At 48.3% G+C, this 19,930-nt stretch overlaps 1 protein-coding gene and 1 long non-coding RNA gene across 4 annotated transcripts in view; one reads left to right on the top strand and one right to left on the bottom strand.

Annotated features, from left to right (window-relative positions):
* Positions 1–69: 69 nt before the first annotated feature.
* LOC124989074 (uncharacterized) lies at positions 70–18,442 on the top strand. Of its 2 annotated transcripts, XR_007109553.1 has the most exons (6): positions 70–375; positions 12,998–13,099; positions 16,090–16,164; positions 16,321–16,440; positions 16,839–17,072; positions 17,765–18,442. It is a non-coding gene; the product is annotated as an uncharacterized LOC124989074 (long non-coding RNA). The 2 variants fall into 2 exon arrangements; XR_007109554.1 differs by lacking the exon at positions 16,321–16,440.
* Positions 6,056–19,930, bottom strand: part of Scube3 (signal peptide, CUB domain and EGF like domain containing 3) — a 35,818-nt gene continuing 21,943 nt past the window's right edge. Inside the window, exons 9-23 of one of the 2 annotated variants that reach the window (XM_047559004.1) lie at positions 18,245–18,367; positions 17,676–17,792; positions 16,916–17,041; positions 16,532–16,642; positions 16,288–16,392; positions 16,041–16,157; positions 15,548–15,706; positions 15,124–15,339; positions 14,650–14,811; positions 14,277–14,444; positions 13,626–13,787; positions 13,040–13,237; positions 12,091–12,243; positions 11,886–11,965; positions 6,056–9,983 (exon numbers count right to left, since the gene is read on the bottom strand). In XM_047559004.1, the coding sequence (XP_047414960.1) occupies positions 9,834–9,983; positions 11,886–11,965; positions 12,091–12,243; positions 13,040–13,237; positions 13,626–13,787; positions 14,277–14,444; positions 14,650–14,811; positions 15,124–15,339; positions 15,548–15,706; positions 16,041–16,157; positions 16,288–16,392; positions 16,532–16,642; positions 16,916–17,041; positions 17,676–17,792; positions 18,245–18,367 (2,147 nt within the window). In that variant the 3' untranslated portion in view covers positions 6,056–9,833. Of the gene's footprint in view, positions 9,984–11,885; positions 11,966–12,090; positions 12,244–13,039; positions 13,238–13,625; positions 13,788–14,276; positions 14,445–14,649; positions 14,812–15,123; positions 15,340–15,547; positions 15,707–16,040; positions 16,158–16,287; positions 16,393–16,531; positions 16,649–16,915; positions 17,042–17,675; positions 17,793–18,244; positions 18,368–19,930 lie in introns of both variants that reach the window. The other variant, XM_047559003.1, reaches the window with a different exon arrangement.

Consider the following 19,930-nt stretch of genomic DNA (forward strand, 5'->3'; position numbering starts at 1 on the left):
GGGAGGGCGTGATGACGTCACGACGCCGGGTCAGGGCCTGGGCGCGGCTCCGAGTCCGCGGTCGCTATAGCAATCGGGACCGCTACCTGGACCGCTCCAGAGCTCGATCTACCTGAGGCCGGAGGCGGGGAGCCCGGAAGCCCGGAGGCATGCGGGCAGACGGTGCGCGTCAAGAGTCGGTGGTGGCTGACGGCGGGCAGGTTTGTAAGGGAAGTTCCGGCCGGTCCACTGCCAGCACCGGGGCTTCCTCCTGGCCGCCGCGGCGTGCCCTCAGCAGGAACCGCGCCCCACTGCCCCGGGGGCGCTTGACGTGCTCAGTCGGCAGGCATTACTCACTGACCTTGGAGCCAACCCCCTAAAAGAATCCAACTGCAGGTATTAATAGGTCGTTATCGGAATGGACAACATTGAGTGGTGAGGGACTAGCTTCCATAGGGACCGTGCCTCGATGGCCCTCCGGTTGTCACACTCCCATTCCGCGGTCAACTCCGCTCCCAGCCTCAAACCAGATGCACCCCTGGTAGGCTTGCAGTGGGGTGAACAAAACCAACCCTTTTTGCTCTTTGGCCCTCCTAGCAAGGAGGGGCTGTGAATGGGGCATTTTCGGAAAACGAGGGAAAATGTAAAGGAAGCGAGCTTTCCGTTAAATAATAAATAAATGAGTAAGCAAGTCATTACGTGTAAGTAAGTAGAGCTGGGCGCGGTGGCCACGCCTGTAATTATAACTACTCCGAGGCTGAGGCTGGAGGATCGCAAGTTTGAGGCCAGCCTCAGCAATTTAGCGAGACTGTCTCAAAATAGAGAGCAGGACTGGGGATGTAGTTCAGTGGTGGTGCAACCCTGGGTTCAGTCCCTCATACCAAACCAAAACAGACCAAACAACACGGAGGGAGTTAAAGATCCGGTAGGTTACCTCTTCTAAGAGTACTTGGAGGAATGAGATGTATATATATATACACACACACACATCTCCCCATCCTCAGGCTGTGTATATGTTTAAAACAAAACAGGTACTGGGATTGAACACAGAGCCGCTCTACCAGTAACCTACATTCCCAGATCTTTTTATTTTTATTTTTGAGAGTGGGTCTTGCTATGTTGCTGAGGCTGGCCTTGAACTTGTGATCCCCCTACCTCAGACTCCCTAGTCACTGGAATTACAGGAGAGCATGGTAAAAATCATTTCTCAGTAAGTAAATTTGAAACATTTACAAGATACTGGGCTTGGGGTCACTTAACAGTTAAAGATGCCTGGGTGGGGGCACAGAGATCCTGTTCAGAACTACCTCTTCTGTCTGAAAAGCTTAGCCCTCCCCTGTTCCTATCTTGTTTGTTTTGGCACAGCATTTCCAGAGGTGGAACTGGGACTAGAATTTTCACCATTTTCTCAGTTTTGTAGGCAATGAGTGACAATTGGTGGGCCATTCCTATGGTTAATAATTAATCCTTTATAGATCTCCTAGTATATAAGAAATAAACAGCCTAACCACTATGATGGCCTCTTTCTGTTCCTTTTTGTTGGAAGTTTGACAAGTGATTTTTTCATAGATACATTGTTTTATTTACAGCAAGAATTGTTGGGTAGAAATACCTCAGGGAATAGAACTAGAATGAATCCAAGTTTGTCCCCCACCACCTTTCTGCATATTAAAAATACATCTGTCCTTTGTTACAGACCCTGCAGAGCCTAATCCCTTGTCCGATTACCTCTCCCATTTTATATTTAACAAAACCCAGAAACCATTGCCTGAAATAATGATGAGAAATTTCACATCCTAAGGAGAGCTGGTGAGGAAGATATTTTGAAGTAGAATACTGAATATCATTTCTAGCAGTTCTGTCCAGTTCCCCCACCCACCAACATAGAGGCTAGGGATCCTCAGACATTTTTTAAAAAAAACAGTTGGGCATGATGGTACACATCTGTAGAGAGGTCCTGGGTACCACACACACACACACACACACACACACACAAAAGAACAAAAACAAAAAAGAACAAATTCTTCCCTAGCAGAAATTTTGTATGGTTTCCTTCTCAAATTCCTCTTTCATTTCCCCTAATTACTGTATTACCAAACAACATAATATGTTAATATTTATAAATTGTGAATCCTAAAAAGTATAACTTTTATTGAGGATATACCTCATAATGAGAAATATGGTGTTTCTACCCAAGCTCAGGCACCATGGATGAATATTACCCAATGGTTTAAAAGGATGCAAGGTAAGACATCAATTCTCTATTTTTCATTTTTATGTTTTTATTTATATCAGTTCTTTCTCTTGGGTTGGGGCTACCAGGGATTGAATTCAGGGACACTTAACCACTGAGCCACATCCCAGCCCTATTTTGTAACAGAGATAGGGTCTCACTGAGTTGCTTAGTGCCTCGCCATTGCTGAGCTGGCTTTGAACACGATCCTCCTGTCTCAGCCTCCTGAGCCACTGGGATTACAGGTGTGCGCCACTGCACAGGCAATTATCTGTTTTTTATTTTAAGTGTTGAGAAACCTTGTTCACATAATTGGAAAAGAAAGAGATTTGTTATAATGATATTCCTCAAGTCTTTGAACTTCTAAATGATATGCCAACAATCAGAGTGAGGTCTATTATCAAATGTTGTCAAAAAGATTCCTTTAATTTTAGTAAAAGCAAAGAATTGTACACCATGATCTTGCAAAAGGATTTATTATCTAGTTATTAGAATCTCAGTTTTAGTCTTATTAAAAATTATCTGTTAACATTTTCACTCAGATGAATGTTGTTAAACATTATTGATATTCTTTTTCAATACATTTTTTTGATAAAATTCTTTTATCATTAAATGTTTTCAAAATCTTTCTGTTAAAATTCATGAAGTGCAAGCTGGGCATAGTGGCATACACCCTCCTAGCTGCTCAGGAGGCTGAGGCAGAAGGATGGGGAGTTCAAAGCCAGCCTCAGTGAAAGTGAGGTGCTAAGCAACTCAGTGAGACCCTGTCTCTAAATAATAGTACAAAATAGGACTGGGAATGTGGCTCATTGACCAAGTGCCCTTGAGTTCAATCCCAAGTGCCCCTCAAAAATAAAACAAAATTTATGAAGTGCAGCTTCAGCTCAGTCACTATATTAAAAAAACACCTCAGCTGGGCACAGTGACTCAGGAGAGCCTACTGAGGCTGGAGGATTGCAAGTTAAAAGCCAGCCTCAGAAGCTTAGTGAGGCACTAAGCAATTTAGCAAGACCCTGTCTCCAAATGAAAAATAAGGTGCTGGGGACATAGCTCAGTTGGTAGAGTGCTTACCTCGCATGCACAAGGCCCTGGGTTCAATCCCTAGCACCACAAAAAAAAAAAAAAAGAAAGAAAGAAAATGGTCTGGGGATGTGACTCAGTGGTTAAGCACCCCTGGGCTCAATCCCTGATACCAAAACAAACAAAAAACAACAACAAACACCTGCCATTTATATAACTGGCAAAGCAGTCTTCATTTCAAATAGGTCAATCAAATTAGACTTACGGTCAAGAAAAGGTCTGACTTTATTCTTCAATTTGAATAAATGTATTTATAATTATTTTGAAACATATTATAAAATTACTGGGAAATAAATTAGTAACTGTTGCTTATGAAATAGGTTGCTCAAATTAGTCAAGATTAAGTTATAGAGAGCTAATATTAACATAAAAATGGTAAAAACAAGACAGCAGTGTTTCTGTCATTTGGAATAATGTCATATAATGTATAGCTATATCCATCAGTTTTGAAAAATGAGATAGAAGGCAGGTTATCCCCTGGGTAACCTGGGTGGGCCTGCTTGTGTCAAACTGCTGCTCAACTTTTGGGAACAATGAATTAATCATGTCTAAAAATCAGAAATAACTCCAATAATTTTATTAGATTTCATGATGCAATTATTATGTGTTTAAAAGAAGATTTGCTAAGAATTAATGGACTGAGAAGCTAGCAATTTCATTCTTTGCTAGTAGGAGATAGAATATAGTAAACATTTTATAAGATGAAGCTGGGTGTGGTAGCGCCTGTAATCCCAGCGGTTTGGGAGGCTGAGACAGGACGATTGCAAGTTCAAAGCCAGCCTCAGCAACTTAATGAGGCCCTAAGCAATCTCAGTGAGAGACCCTGTCTCTAAATAAAATACAAAAAATGGCTGGGGATGTGTCTCAGTGGTTGAGTGACCCTGGGTTGCATCCCTAGTACCAAAAAAAAAAAAAAAAAAAAAAGAAGAAGAAGATGAAAAAAGAGGTGGCCTGATTTAATGGGAATATTTTGGTAGGAAGGGGAAAATAACCCCTCCCTCCCAACTCTCCAGTTTTTCACCCCTGGCCATGTGTTCAGTGGAGGCGCAGGGTAGGCTTTTGCAGAGCGAAATAAGGACTGTGGTGAAAGAGGAGGTGGAATGGAGAGTGTGTGTGAATATGCCGACTGGCTGTCAGACTGGTTTTAGGAAAGATTTCACATGGAAGTTGAGGATCTGAAAATGTATTCCCTAAAACCTCTTCTCAGACCAATTGCCTTGCCCAGATTTCACTTCTAAAGTCTTCCATACCCGTGGAAAGAATTCCTTGGAAAGTCTTCATGCACCCCACTTTAAGATCTTATCAATAGAGGCAGACCCATATCCAACTGACTATACCTTATTCTGGGGCACCAGTGCAAGTTGTCCTAGCAAGGAAGGAGGAAGACTAGGTGTTATTGAAATAGAAGGCTTATGGAGACATCAGAGAGGATGGCTCTAAGAGGGTACTGTGCAATGATCCTGGAATGGTCCTCGGCTTTACAGTTATAGAAATATGATTTGTCACACTCAAACTCATAGGAAGTTAATATTATAAAACAGAATGCCAGTGCATTTATACTCATAGCCACCATGTGGACTAGATTCTCTCCTATTTTGGAAATCTATGTGGGAAAATCAGAAAGTTACATGAGTGTGGCTATTATCCAGCTATGGTAGCCACACACTCACTGCTTGGTGTATAATAGGAGCTCAGTAATTGTGCAATGAATGTTCAGGTTGGCCTCAAACTTGCAACCTTCCTGCCTCAGCCTCCTGAACAATTGGGATTACAGGTGTGTGCCACCATACCCAGCTCCAGCAATGTCTATATAATGTAGATATTAAATCTAATAAAATTTCATGTCATGGAATCATATATTTGCATTGTTTTACCTATCACCTTTGAGCTAGAAATTGGGACTATTCATTTATAAAAGATTGGAGTTTGCTTTCCCATTCCCTATAGGAGTAATGATGCTGGAATGGCTAAATAATCTGCATTTCAAAATTTCCTTTGGTGGCCAAGAGTATATTGTTGAGCCAGGCACAGTGACCCATGCCTGTAATCCCAGAGACTGAGGAGACTGAGGCAGGAGGATTGCAAATTTGAGGCCAGTCTCAGCAACTTAGCGAGACCCTGTCTCAAAAGGAAAAAAAAAAAAAAAAAAAGACGACGACTAGGGGTATAGCACAGTGGTAAAGCGCCCTGGGTTCAATCCCCAGTACCAAACAAACAAACAGACAACAAAACAAAAACTACTGAGAGTATTTGAGCCACTTGTGGCCTGGACAGCTTTTGTGGACTATATTGTGGTGAGAAGGAACCATAGTCTAAAATTCCTCTCTCCCTAGATCCCCTCGGGAGATAACTGGTTTTGTTTTTGTTTTTGTAATATGGGGGATTGAACCCCGGGGTGCTGTACCACTGAGCTATCCCAGGCCCTTTAATAATTTTCTTTTAAATTTTGAGACAGGGCCTCAAAATTGAGACAGAGCCTTACTAAGTTGCTGGGAATGGCCTTGAGCTGACAATCCTCCTGCCTCAGCCTCTCAAATTGCTGGGATTACAGATGTGCACCATGGCTGGCAGGACGTAATTCTTGATATTAAAGATAGACAAGAGACAAGTCTATTAAATTCTAAAATCAATAGGAATAAGATAAATTCTCCCCAAATTTGGGCAAGTTTTCTGTCAGAAGTTACTTTGTCTCCTCAAGCCTTTTTCTGGCTGTAGAATAAGCTATTGAGATACAGGAAAAGATGCCAGGCTGAGGAGTTTCATTTAGTATTTTAATAATAATAAAAAAGACAGTACAAAATCCAAACATTTCTTTTTACAACTTCAGATACATATTTTTCCCCAAGTGCAAAATACTCTGAACTGCATCATTTGCTGTTTATTGCTGATTGTGTAGGAGATGCTTTATCGGCAGCAGTGGAAGGCAGATATAAATACAATATTTTGAGATTTCTTCTGCATTAAAAAAAGAGCCTCCCACATGGTAATGATTATTCTTTGAAACTTCAGCTCACACAGAAGAACAAAGTTCTTAGTTGTCCAAACTGCTACAATCTGTGTTGTCTAGATAAGCCAATAACAGAACTGGGTTTTATTCCCTCTAATCATATAGTTTCTTAAAGGATTCCTAGTCAAAATAATGGCCCAAAGACAGGGTATTCTACCTTTGAGATGGGTCAGATTTACAATGTCCTTGGTGTTGCTTGCTTCCACTTTCCGCTTACTATGTTTAAGAACATTTTCTGGGTATGGTGAATTGTATTGTTCCCCTCGTTTAAGGCTGTCATATTGAAGTTAAGCAGCACATATAACATTTGAATGCTCTATAATGTTTTTTGACATGTTGAGATATGACCTCCTAATCCAGTCCAGAGTCACCTCAAACATGCATATGGACAAGACTTCTCAGATACAGACTTTCATTTGAGCCAAAGACCAGGAACGTATTGTGAAACTTGCAGCAACAAATCTGAGTCTCCACCACCTCCAACTGACCAAACCAAAACAATCACAGCTCAATGTCAAGAATTTGGGATTTTTAGGCCTGGTATGGGCAGCTCAAGTCTGGGCTCTGTGAGGTTTTCTCCAGACTCTGAGAGTTCCCTCAGGCTTTGGGATGGGTCTGGCCTGATGATACAGAGAGGCAGAGAAGTAAAGAGGAGTGCTACTGAGGATCTAAGTGCCTTTCTGACATACATCACTTGGGGCTCAGAGCCCTCATTGAAATGGCTTCCTGTTGCCAGATGCAGCAGGGCAGGTTTGGTACTAAGACGAATGAAGCTCCACAGTTCTGTGGCCCTACAAGCACCACACCCTGCAGGGAGGCCTTTGGGTCAATTCATCAAGAATTCCTATGTACACCATCTTCTCATTTCCCTCCACTGGTAAAAACCTCTTTAAATGTCTGACCTGTAAAGCCCTAGAGGGTCCCTGAGTGTTGGCTCCTCTTTAGGTTCACTTAGCCTAGTTTGATGCCCAGGGCTAGTTCCTCTATAGTTTCAGCAGCAGCTTTGCCTGGAATAATAAGATAACTTGGATTATCTAAATTAAATTTAGTGGACAATACCAGATCTTCACCTGATAACCAAGCTCTGTCTTGACATCAGTTAAAGAGGCCTAGTGGTCTATACTTTCCATACTGTGAAATTCATTTGCAGGTCTCATTAAACCATGAAATAAATGATTGGAGGAAGGATGATGATGTGTGTGTATGCTGTGTCAGGAAAGGAAGGGATCAAGGAGAAGCCAGATCCCGAAGACAAACTGGAAAGCACCTTCACTTTCCAACAGAAGCAAAATGGCAGGGAGAAAATCAGAAAGTTATCCTAGCTCTGGTAGAGAATTAGCATGGTCAGAGTTGATTCAAGTAGTTTCATAGCACTTCCTGAGAAGCAGACATTCCTACTCAACGACCATTTCCTCTGAGTAGCCATTTAACATCTTCAGAATAGTCCACTTTGCCCCATCCCCAGGGGCCATGGTATTGACTAAGTCAGGGGACGTGGTTGTGCCACTGGCTGTCTACTGCTCAGCTTGTTTTGGTTGGTGAATGCTACTGATGGGAATTGTCATGCTCTTTTATTTAGTGTTGAGTCTCCTGGGGGAACAGTAGCCTGGGACAGTCACCTGGAACTGGACCAGAGGAGTCAACTGGTAGCCTTTAACTGACTAGGACTACAGCTTTGAGGGAACCAGAAGAAACAACTGGAAAAGAATTTTACAGGCAACAATTGGATTAAGGGTGGAGTGTGTGCAGGATCTGGGCTTGGGCATGGAGTTTATTCTTCATCCTTTTGAAAAACAGTAGTTTGAAACAGGCTTGAAGTCAACTCTAAGGGAAATGACCAGGGTCACTCAGGAGCCTGACTCAGCCCATCCCCCAGGGTTTGTCCTGGTCCTCTTCCATGTACACACCAGGGGAAAACCTGAAGACAGGGAAAAGATGGAGGTTTTCCCTACTGGAGTAGGGAATCTCTGACCAATTCCATCGGCCTCCACAATCATGAGGTCCATGCTGTATCCTTGGAGAAGTAAAAGGACAGCAGGACTGGTTTAAAAAAGAGGTCCCTCTCCTTCCTGCTTCATCAAGTCCCCAGAATTACTATCCTACACATCAGATGCCTCTGAGCTACAGCCCTGGCTAGCCCAGCCGAGGGCTCTAGAGGGCTGGGTGGCCACTGGTAGAACAGACAGATCAGATGCTCCAGGACTCAAGGTTCATGAGATTCAAAACTGATTTTCTTCCACTCCAAACATACACTCTTCTCTCTTGGGCAGCTATAATAGGGTTGCTCTAATAGAGGAAAGAGAAACAAAAACAAAAAACAAAACCAGAAAACAAAATCCCTCCCTCTAGACAACACAGAGAGACTCAAATGATTGCACTTCTTAGGTGTGGACAGGGTGGGCAGGAGGCTCGCCAAGTGCACACACATTCCTCTTGCTGCCCACAGCCTGAGGCCAGAGGTAGGTGGCTCCAGGCAGGCCGCAGAGTGGGGTCCTCTTTGGTGGAACCCATAAGCCACCTGGGCTACAAGGGAAAGACAGTGATGGGCGAGACCCGGGCTGGCTCGGGTCAACAGCTAGATTTCTTTAAGTACAACACTTAGCAAGGGGAGTAGGGCTCCCCCAGGGAGCACGGGGTGGGTGAGGGTATGGCTGGGCCATGGAGGACAAGGGAGAAAAGGGATTAGTGTTGGAGGCTGGCTTCCAATTGTGCTGCAGTCTAGTCCTGTAGGTGATTCAGATTCTTTTTATTTTCCTTTCCTGGCAATGCTTTAAAACCTGTGTTCTGTCCTGCAGAGCTACAGTCTTTCTCTCAAGGCCACAGCAGCACAGCAAGACTACTTGGTAATGCCTGCCGCTTTCCTCACTCAGCCGGTGTCCACTGGCCCAGTGGCGGGGCCATTTGTAAATGCTACGGAGTCAACCCCAGTCAGACACGTAGGGGAAGAAAGAGAGGAACTGTATAGACAAGAAAGCCAGCTGTGTGGTGGCCAGGGCTCAAACTGTGTGCCTCAGTGGACTGGGGCTGGCATTAGTTGGTAGGTCAAAGGCTTCTTTGGCAGGACTCTGGGTTGTTAAAAGTCACCCTGGGGAGCACAACCAGGGGACATTTTGGCTCCTGACTAGGAAGGCACAACCCTATAATGGCAGAAGTCCCTCTTTCCCCTCCCCATTCTTCAGCAGACCTACTTCCTTAGTGGGCTTCTAGCACCCTTCCAAGCTGACCACAGGTGGGGGCAGTGCTGCCTTCACCCCTCAGGGGAATACAGCCAGCATTGGATGGCTTTTCCAGTGAGCACGTACGAAAAGAGAAACCAGTAGTGAGTGAGTGAGTGAGTGAAAGAGAGAGAGAGAGAGAGAGAGAGAGAGAGAGAGAGAGAGAGAAACTAGAAGGAAAGGGAGAGTGCCTGATCTGTATAGTGAGATTTTCCTCCAAAAAGAGAGGAGAGAGTTCCTTGTCTGAGGGTAGGGGCTGCCGGCTCTGAGGGCTAAGGAGTCTGGGAGCTAAAAAACCTGGATCTCTGGACTACAGGCACTATTTGTAGGGCCTCAGGAAGCTGGAAACTTTGGAGCGAAGCAGCTTGATGAAGGATTTTGGTAGCATCTCCTTGTGTTTCTCTGTGTACTTGAAGTAGTTCTGGGGGTGGGCCAGCACCTCAAAGAAGGCCTTGATGAGCTTCTTGTCCTGCAGAGGGATGGCAGGTGGCAATAAAAGCTTCAATGTCATGGGCAGGAAAGACGAACAGCCAGCCTCAATCAGCAGCCCCTCTCCACGTCTAAGGTATCTCACAGTGAACACATCCAGAGGGCAACTGTGGACTCCCTCCCCACATCTGCAGCTTTAGAATTCCCCTTGACCCCTTTCTCTTGCTCACAACTAAGGCACATCCTCTTGACTCTACCTTCAAAGTATCCAGGGTCTGACCACTTCTCACCACTCCTAGCCACCATCACCTCTCACCTGAACTACGCAGCAGCCTCCTAACTGGTCTCCATGCTTCTACCTTTGACCCTCCATAGACGGATTCCCCCACAGCAGCCACAGTGACTTGGGAGGTGTTTAGCTTATCCTTTTCCTGGTTGAAACACTTTTCTGGGTTGTTTGTTTTTGAAATAAGGTCCCACTATATTGTCCAGACTAAACTTCTGGGCTCAAGCTCCTGAGAAGTGGGACTGCAGGATCACACCATTACACCTGGCTAATTTTTTTTATCCCCCAGTGCTGAGGATCAAACCAAAGTCCTCACGAATGCTAGGCATATACTCTACCACTGGGCGACACCCTCAGCCCCTGTGCCTTCTCTTATCACTGTAAAGACCAAGCTCCTTGCACAGCACCCTGGCTACACGTGGTCTGTGGCCCGTTCTCCATCCCCACTCTTCCCCACCCTGTGCAGCCACGCTGGCTGCCTTAGGTTCTGAAACACACTAAATTGCTCCTTAGCTTGGAATATTCCTCCCTGGTAGTCTAATGGGTTTTCCCTTCACCTTGTCCAGGAGTCTCTTCTCCCCAGAGGCCTTTCTGACCACCCCCACCATGTGACATCAGCATGATGTGTGGAGAGCCTGGTAAATGCCAGGCATTGGGTATTAGAACCCAGGTGATCTGGCCCCTAGGCCAGTGCTCTTTCTACTACGTTCATAGTTTCTCACCTCCACTTCGATCAGAAACTGTGTGCTTTATGCATTGGTGTTCCAGGTACTTCTGATGTGAAATAATGGTTCAGATGCTATGAGAATGTTTGAAAAGTATTGCTAAAATTATATTCCTTGAGGTTCTAGATTTTTCATCACATTTTATTTTGATGAAAATATAAATGTTACTAGTAATAAAATTTGTTACTACTAATGAAGAGAGAAATTCTTTGCAGTGATAATTCCTGAAGGATGATTCTACAACTAAGACTATAGTAAGATTTTTTCAAAATTGGATCCATATACACAGTGGATCTGCAGTATTGGAAATATTTCTTTCCTGTAAAGACATGTAGGGGCTGGGGATGTGGCTCAGTGGTAAAGCAAAGACCCTGGGTTCAGTCCCCAGCATGTGCACAGAAAAAGACATCTGTCTATCCATGAATTGATCCTGAGAAAAGTGTGCTAATCTGCTGTTTCTCTGTGGGACTGGGGACAGTAAAGGGATGAAGGGGCTTATGTACAAGTAATTAAGTGTAATGTTTTTTTTTTTTTTTTTTTCTTTTTGCAGTGCTGGGGATTGAACCGAGGGCCTTGTGCTTGGGAGACAAGCACTCTACCCACTGAGCTATGTCCCCAGCCCCGTAATTAAGTATAGAAATAATTTCTCTTGTATCTCTTGGTGGCAGAGATAGGAGACTGTCTTCTCTTCATCTCCCACCTTTTCCCCAAGGTGTGATCCGGTCTGAGTGACTGTGTAGGCAGATGGACTGGGCTCACATCCCAGCTTTCCCACAGGGCAGGCTCCTTAACTCTGTGCCTCAGTTTCCTCATTCACAATGATGATACCACCTACCTTATAGAGCTATCGTGTGTATCAAGTGCAAGTATTCATGTTGCCTGCCGTGGTCACATGCTCATTATATTCACATGCTCATTAATATTCACTTGCCTTTAAGATCTCCTGGTGGTTTTCAGAGGCATAGAGTCGGCCATCTCGGACGATGTCTTCTACCAGCTGCTCATAGTCTTCTGCAAAGTTGGTCAAAGGAGTGGGGGCTGAAGGGTGGGCGCTTGTCTGCTTCCATAGCTCCCTCCCAAGACCCATGAGCCTCGCCATTCTCACCCACCTCCCTAGTTCTCCTGCCATCACTCACCATCATAGGTAACATAGGGAATCTGGAAGCCACGGGCGCTATTGGCCTCACTTGTCTTAAAGTTGATCCAAAGCTTCCTGGAACGGGCCGTGAAGGCAATGGGGCGCTCATAAGTCTGGCAGGTCTCATAAGTGGTAATGGAAGATGGGGAGGCTGGCAAGGCAAGCAGCAGGTCAGTGGAGCAGCAGGGCAGGCTGCCCAAGCCCTGCTGGAACAAGGGCCGTGGATAGTGGGCAGAATCAGAGGCTCCCACCCCTGAAAACACGCATACCTGTGCACACAGCCACAAACCCTTCTCCCGCCGTGCCCTGAGTCATCCCACAACTGCTCTTTGATATCCAGGCATAGAATATGTTTTTGTGCTTTGCTTTGTCTTAGTAGTATTAAGGATCAGACCCATGCAAGGCAAGAACTCTACTACTTTGCTACATCCCCAGCCCAAGTGTATGAAATTTGACATTTAAGTGAGTGGACTGGCAAAATGCTAGGATTAGAAAATGACATGTGTAACGGCATTGGTGTTCTAGCCCCAATGCTGGCCTTTTTTCTTTTTTTTGGTATTGGATTGAACCCATAGACACTTCACCACGGAGCTATATCCCCACTTCTTTTTATTTTTATTTTGAGATAGGGTTTTGCTAATTTGCTTAGGGCCTCTCTAATTTACTGAGGCTGGCCTCAGAACTTTCAATCCTCCTGCCTCAGCCTCCTAGCCTCTGGGATTCCAGGTGTGTGCCAGCATGCCTGGCTGGCTTCCTTAACTGCTCTCCACTAAAGCTGTACCATTCACTGCTATTTGCCTTTGTTAGTTCTCTCCTTAAAGCTTCCCTCATTATTTTTTGCTTTCATGAGTCCCTAACTTTACTGCCCCACTTCCTGTACCAAACTCTCTTTCCCTCCCAACCAGATTCAGACGTCCCTTCCCTGGCCCAGCTCTGCAGTCACCCACAGTTCTTTCTCATGACGAGGACGTCCCCACACTCGTCCTCAGACGGCAGGAAGATCTCAGGTACCACGATAAGAATCTTGCGCTTGGGTGGGGGGTTGATGTTCCAGATGCACTCCACGCCGGCAGGGTAGTTGCCCGGGTAGTTGGGGGACTCGATGTAGCCAGTGAACTCACCTAGCTCCCCACCACACTGACGATCTGCAGCCAGCCCCAGTGAACAGAGTGAGAAAGAGAAGGGACGTCAGTGGGGAGCTGGGTTGGGCATACTGAAGAGTCCTGAGTGGACAGCCATCATCCTAATTCGTCACCTACTTTCCATGTCCTAGGTCCACCATCCTTCCTGCCCTTTACTACCTCACTTCACCCATCTCTGCCTCCCCATTACCTGTTTCTAGGGAAAGGATGCTACAGGGCTCAGCCTGGCAAATGGCCTAGAGAGTGGGGGGATTGGAGAGGCGTGGAGAGTGGAACCTTCCTGCCCATCCGCCCTCCAATTCTGCTTCCTGTTGTTACCACTCCTCCTTTCTTTCCATGCCCATGCTCCCAGGCCTCCACCCTCTTTTCCACAGCGGGGCCTGCCACATACTCTTGCACTGGGCCACACTGGTGGAGCCATCAAAGTCAGTGCTTGTGTTTCCTGGACAGCGGGTGCAGAAGTTCTGACGGAAGTCAGGCTGGTAGGAGCCCATGGCACAGCGGATACAACGATGGATGCTGGTGTTGTAGTAGTGTCCTGGGGAGCACTGGACTGCAGGCAGAGGGGAGAGGCAGGAGTCAGGATGACAGGCAGGAGGGTATTCTGGGGCCTAGGAAGGGCAGGTCCTACTCATCGTGGTGAATCAGGAGACTGAAGACTCCAAAGTTCTTCCGGGATCTTAACCTTTCCAAGTCATACCAGAATTTAAGTCCAGAGGGAAAAATAATTTTACGGAGTGGTTAGCTATGGTACCAATCTTTCTTTTTTCCATGCACTGAGCACAGTGCTGAACTGATATGGAAACGCATCCAAATAACTGCTGGGGGGAACCAGACAAAGCGTTAATTTTTTTATGGTTCCTAGATTTGGGCCTGGTGGCCGCCAGGTCGAGTCCTAGAGGGATGGTGTGGTTGGTCAGTTGGGCCTTTTCTGTTTGGGGAAGACGTAGGGCAGTATCATCAGGTCTGCTCTGGGGACCTGGAGGAAGTTTTTGAGCATTTGGAGTTAGGGAGTCCCCTAGTGGGTGAGTGGCCTACTCACCCTTGGTGTCACAATCTTGGAAGGAGAGGGCCCCCTCATGCTTGGTGGTGAGGCCCCCACCACATGGGAAGCACAGGGTCCGTCCTGCTTCAGGTTGGTAGGTGCCACGTGGGCATGGCTGGCAGGGTTTGAACCCATCCACAGAGTGCTGGCCAGGTGGGCACTGACCTGCAATGAACCAGGGACCCAACTCTCATGGGGATGGTCCTTAGTCACCCGCGGGATGCCCCAGTCTCAGAGAACAGAGGCACACAAACAGAATGTCAACTAGGAGAGTGGCCTGGAGCCTGGGCCTGCCCTTTGGGAAATCCCATGCCCATGGGCGTCCCAGTGCCCACCCTAGCCCAGTCTGTATTGTTTGTTCCCTTGGCACCTGCACACGTGGTGACGTTGGTGGCTCCAAGAGGCCCGTGGGCATCACTGCCAGGGCAAAGGTCGCAGGAGAGCTGCCCTTCTCTCTCCTGGAAGGTGCCCGCTGGGCATGGCACACACTGCTCCGTCTGGCCGTGGTAATAGGTTCCCTGCGGGCAGCTGACTGAGGGAGAGTCGGCCGCGCTAGCCACCCACCCCCCATTTCCCACCACCCAGGCCTAGATTCCCCTTCCCAGTCCCCCAGATTTGAGGAGACTCTGTTAGGTAATAAACAGAATTCTTAGAGGGCTGGAGAGGTCAAATCCGTGTGCAGGAGAGTTGCTGGCCCTGCTTGGTATCCTAGATTTCAGCCTGGAACCAGGGAAGGGAGGATTGTGGGAAGGAGGGTCTTAGCTGCCTCATAATTTGAAAAATGCACCTGAGGCTGCAATGCTGGGCCGTCCCCACTCCCCTGCTCCCCAACAAGTTCCCTTACCACACTTGGCCCCAGCACGATGCTGCCCAGGCCTGCAGACCTCCGCCAGCTCTGCACGCTCCCCCACTGCCAGGCCTGGCTTGTGGGCGAGTTCATAGTCAAGGCCTGCTAGGCGCAGCAGGAAGCGGTCCTGGTTGATGGACTTGCGGAGCATCTTCAGGGATCCTTTCAGTCGCCGCTCCATCCGCTGTCTAAGGCAAGGCAGCCCGCAGCCAGCTGGCGTGGACGGGAAGCCGAAGAGAGTGGCATAAGCAGGAGGGCGGGGAGAAAGGGTGGGAGCTAGGAGGGCATGGGAAGGGGGACTAGTTCTTGGGCTTGTCAGTGCAGGTTCCGCCCCCAGGAGAGGCTCTGTCCCTTCCTTTGGCTGCTGAGACCCGTGGTTTCCCCACCTCTGCCCTCCCCATAACAGCGTCCCCAGGCCCACCTGTAGTTTCTTCAGCTCTGACCTCTGCTTCCAGTTCTAGGGTGAGCCGGGTGACCTCCTTGCCTGGAGGGGTCCGGGCCCGCCGGCCCTTGCCCTTCCGAGAGGAGTCACACTTGAGGTGAATGAAGGTGACCTGGCAGTCAGAGCAGGGGGCACCACCTGGAGGAGAAGTCTTGTCAACCTACAGTGTGCCCTCTGCGGACAGGGAAAATTCTCCTTCCCAGTTCTCACCTCTGCCCCAACCCAGACTGCCCATGCCAGGTCTCTGACTGCAACTCTCCCAGTCCTCTTGTAGGCTAGGGTACTAGTTAGTTGGTGGGGGAAGAGCTTGGGACTTCCTTAGGTCTTAGGCCTATCATTGCTTTTCCCCCTGCCTTGTCCAGAGTTCAGGGTGCTGGTGGTTTTTTGGAAGAAATTTCACTAAGCAGAGGAGCCGAGAGGTGGAGAAAGTGGTGACTAGACAGCCCACTGAGGTGAGGTCCCCAGTCCAGACCTGACCCCAGGATTCTGCCAGCCTCCTCCATTTTGCCTTTGTTCCGCAGGTGCAAGCGGCATTTGGCGTCTTTGATCTTGAAGGAGGCCCGCTGCTTGACCGACAGCACTGCAGCCTCTAGAAGGTGGGAGAAGTTCAGGGATGAGGGTGCTGGGGAGGGCCTTACAAGCAAGGAGAAGATCCAGGAGAAAGGAAGGAAGAGAAATACAGGCGAGAGGAGGAAGAGGGCCTCTGGGCTGGTACTCACCATGACAATGGTTGGAGTTTGTGCTGTTTCCAGGGTGGCCAGCTCGGGCTGGTGTGGCCTTAGGACTGGGGGTGCCGCAGCTCACCGTGAAGCCATTCTCGGACTCTGAGAGAAAGGACCTGTCACCACTCTGACCCGCCTCCAACCCCTCTGGTAGGAAGACTCCCCAGGGAACAGAAGAGCTGCCAAGCAGCCAACCTTCCCTCTTCCACCCCTAGCGTTCCAGTACCTTCCTCCCATGTACCTGGCAAAAACCGGGCCCGGGAGGGGCAGGTCAGGGCACAGGTGTCCTTCTTGCCAGACCGGTTGCAGCTGAGCATGGCTTTAGAGGCCCCGGGACTGCCCTGACACTTCACTGGCTCTAGGAAGGGGAGAGAGGCCTGAGGAGACAGGTGCATTCCTCTCCCACCCTCTCCCTTAACTGGTTAATGTGGAAGAAGGTAATCAGTTCTGTGAAGAACTACTGTTAAGATTGATAAAGGCAGAATGTTCCAGAAATTCATGTCTAACTCCATTATGTTCTCCACCCTTTTCCCTTTCACACCTCTCAGCCAGGTGCTCAGTTCAAGACCTCAACTCTCCCCTGAAACTGCAGTGCCAACTCCAACCAGAAGAGGGCGCTGCGCACCTGTGCAATCCTTGCCGTTCCAGTGCAGCCGGCCCTGGCCTGCCGGACAGGTACACTGGTAGCTGCCAGGAGTGTTGATGCAGCCAAATCGGCAGCCTCCCCGGTTGATGCTGCATTCATCCACGTCTGGGGAAGAGTTGGAAGACAGAAAAATAAGGTGGGAAAGGGGTAGGAGGTAGGGAGTGGGCAGTGAGTAGGGACTTTGGTTAGGGCCTCAGGCTTCCTTGAATTATACAAGATGAGTAAGTTCTAAAGATCTACTGTACGATATTATGCCTATTGTGGACAACACTGTAAAGTATACATGTTTAAAATTTGTTAAGAGGGTAGATATCATGTTAAATATTCTTAAAATAAAAAGAGAATGTTTTAAAAGGGTTGCCTGGCCTGAGGAGAGATCACTCCTCTTCTCCTATCTCTGTCCCTAAAGGAATCATCAAGAAGGGGCCAAGCTGGCCAGTTTTTTAAAGCCTTCCACTCCTACCTACCAGTGGGGCTGTTGTTTTGAAGCTGAGGATGGAGGTCCAGGGATGGTGATGGAAATGGGAGGGAGGATGCTATTCTCTGATGCCCCATCTCCCAGCGGACCTTCAGAAGTTGTCTTAATTTCTCCCATTTCATCACAGTGGATGCAGGCATGGCACATGTAACCAGGGTTGCCCATGAACCACAAGCCAGTGCAGGGCCTCAGTCACTTAACTGGAGGGTAAAGAGGCGAGAAAGGAAAGGGTGGCAGCAGTATGCAAGCTTGCTGGCTTACCCCCACAGTGGGTGACACCATATAGCAGGTAGCCACGGTGACAGAGACACTGGAAGCTTCCTGGTGTATTGACACACATGTGGTCACAGGTTCGATCAAAGGAGCATTCGTCTATGTCTGGAAGAGCAAGGATTCAAGCTACTGAATCTGTCTTGGGGCACTTGACACTTGCTCAGGTGAAGGACCTGAGTGAGGGATCTTGGCTCTCCCCCTTGATTTGAAAGAGACGCTACTAGTGGCCTGGCCATAGAACTCCTGGATGCCCCTTCTACTTGGAGTCCTTGGAGACTGGAACTCTTAAGATCTGGCGCCTATGGATCAGAGCCCATGTGGTTAGGCAGGCCATACTAAACTAAGGATGTGAACGGGGGTGAAAGCTATCCCTCACTCCTCACCAAGCTGTGCGTTCTGTTGGGAAGCTGGTCCACCAAAAGGAGGTCCATTTGCAGCACAATAATGCCTACAGAGACTCCGCAGTGTCTACTGAGCTTCTCAGACTCTGGCCTCCTGGAAGCCCTCCCACCTAAGAACCTCTCTTCTGGTTTTCACCTTGGCCCAAGTCTGCTCACCCTGGCAGTTCCTCTCATTGATGAGAAGCTTATAGCCCTTCTTGCAGCTGCATTCAAAGCTGCCCACGGTGTTGCGGCAAATGTGGTCACAGCCCCCGTTGTTCAGGCGGCACTCGTCTATGTCTGGGGAAGCAAGGCAAAAGGGAACAAGAGACAATACTGAGGGCTGGGGTTGTGGCTCAGTGGCAGAGCGCTTGCCTAGCACGTGTGAGGCACCGGGCTTGATCCTCAGCACCACATGTAAATAAATAAATAAAATAAAGTTTTTTTTTGTTTTTTGTTTTTTTTGAGAAAGACAATATTGAAGGCTGGGAACAAGAAGACAAGATCCCTTCCTCGCAGAGAAGGAAAATCAAGGAGGGCCCTGGGCCTACCCCTATTGACTCTGGGATCACCCTCCTGTCTCTCTGTCTTCCTTATTCAGGGGATCTGAGGCCATTAGCAACCAAGTGTCTTCTGGGACTAGGTCTGGTAATCAGACTCAGGCCATGGAGGGAATTGCCTGGAGCAGGTGGGCATCTGACCTACAGACCAAACCATGCCCCTGAGCATTCCCAAGAAGGCTGGGAAGGGTTATCCCCTTCCTGTCTTCCTGCCCTGTCACAGGGCACCGTGGGTACAGTCAAGAGCACTGAGGGGGGCCAAGGAGAGGTGGAGAGTCAAAAAGGACTCACTGGAAAGCAACAGCCTTGGGGAGGAGGAGCTGGGAAAGGGGCCAGGCAGGGAGGACTTCAGGAGAGCCAGTAAGGCTGGTAGTTGGTGGGGGAGGGCGGGGGCCAGGCAGGGGGCTGGACTGAGAGAGGTCTGGAGAGACTCAGGCCTGAGGCAGCTTTCAGCACTAGAGAGGGAAAGGGGGGTGGGTGAGCAGCTTCCTTCCTGAGGTCAAGTTCCCCAAGCTGGTGGCAGACAGGACCCAGGCTACTCACCCCTCCTTGCGGGGGAGGGGGCAGGGAGGGCAGCCTTCCACTTCACTCTTAGCATACCTGTCAACAGTCCTTCCCAGCAGGAAACCTCTCAACTCTGGCTGGCTGACCTGCTGCCCCAGCCCACCCCCTCCTCTCACAGCTGTTGGGCCAAAAGACACAAAGAAGGATCCCAGTACTCCTTCCAGTCCCACTCCTTGTGATTAGGGGACACGGACCTGAAGAATGATTATTTTCAATATGGCTTCCTTCCCTCTTTCTCCTCTGGCCTGGCTAATTAAAAGGGAAGGAGAATGGACATTGAGGGAAATTATACTGTGATGATAGCTAACATAAAGGTCTTGCCCTGCACCAAGCTTCATTTGTATAGAATAACTCAATCCTCAAAACACATCTGTGAGGCAAGTACTGTGGGGAAACTGAGGCACGGCACCATGAAATAACTTGCCCAGGATCACAGCACTAGGAAGAGGCAGGGCCAGGCTCCTGCTGCTGTCCTCTTCTCCCTCGGCCAATACAGCCTTTCTAGGGGGCCAGATCAGCTCCCTGGAGCCCCCTGAGAAGGTCTGAGGGATGTGGGTTAAGGTCATGGACACCCCTGTGACCTCATGCACACACACTCAGCCCAGGGAAGGGAGCAGGCCCCCAGGGGACACCGGCAGAGGACACTGAAGAACTGGCTGCACTTCTATGCCCTTTGAGCTGAGCTGGGAAATGTGGACAGGAAACAACCCTTAGCCTTGCCTGGGTTCCTTGCAGGGAG

Source organism: Sciurus carolinensis, chromosome 7 (assembly GCF_902686445.1).
Source record: "Sciurus carolinensis chromosome 7, mSciCar1.2, whole genome shotgun sequence".
In the NCBI taxonomy this organism is placed as follows: domain Eukaryota; kingdom Metazoa; phylum Chordata; class Mammalia; order Rodentia; family Sciuridae; genus Sciurus; species Sciurus carolinensis.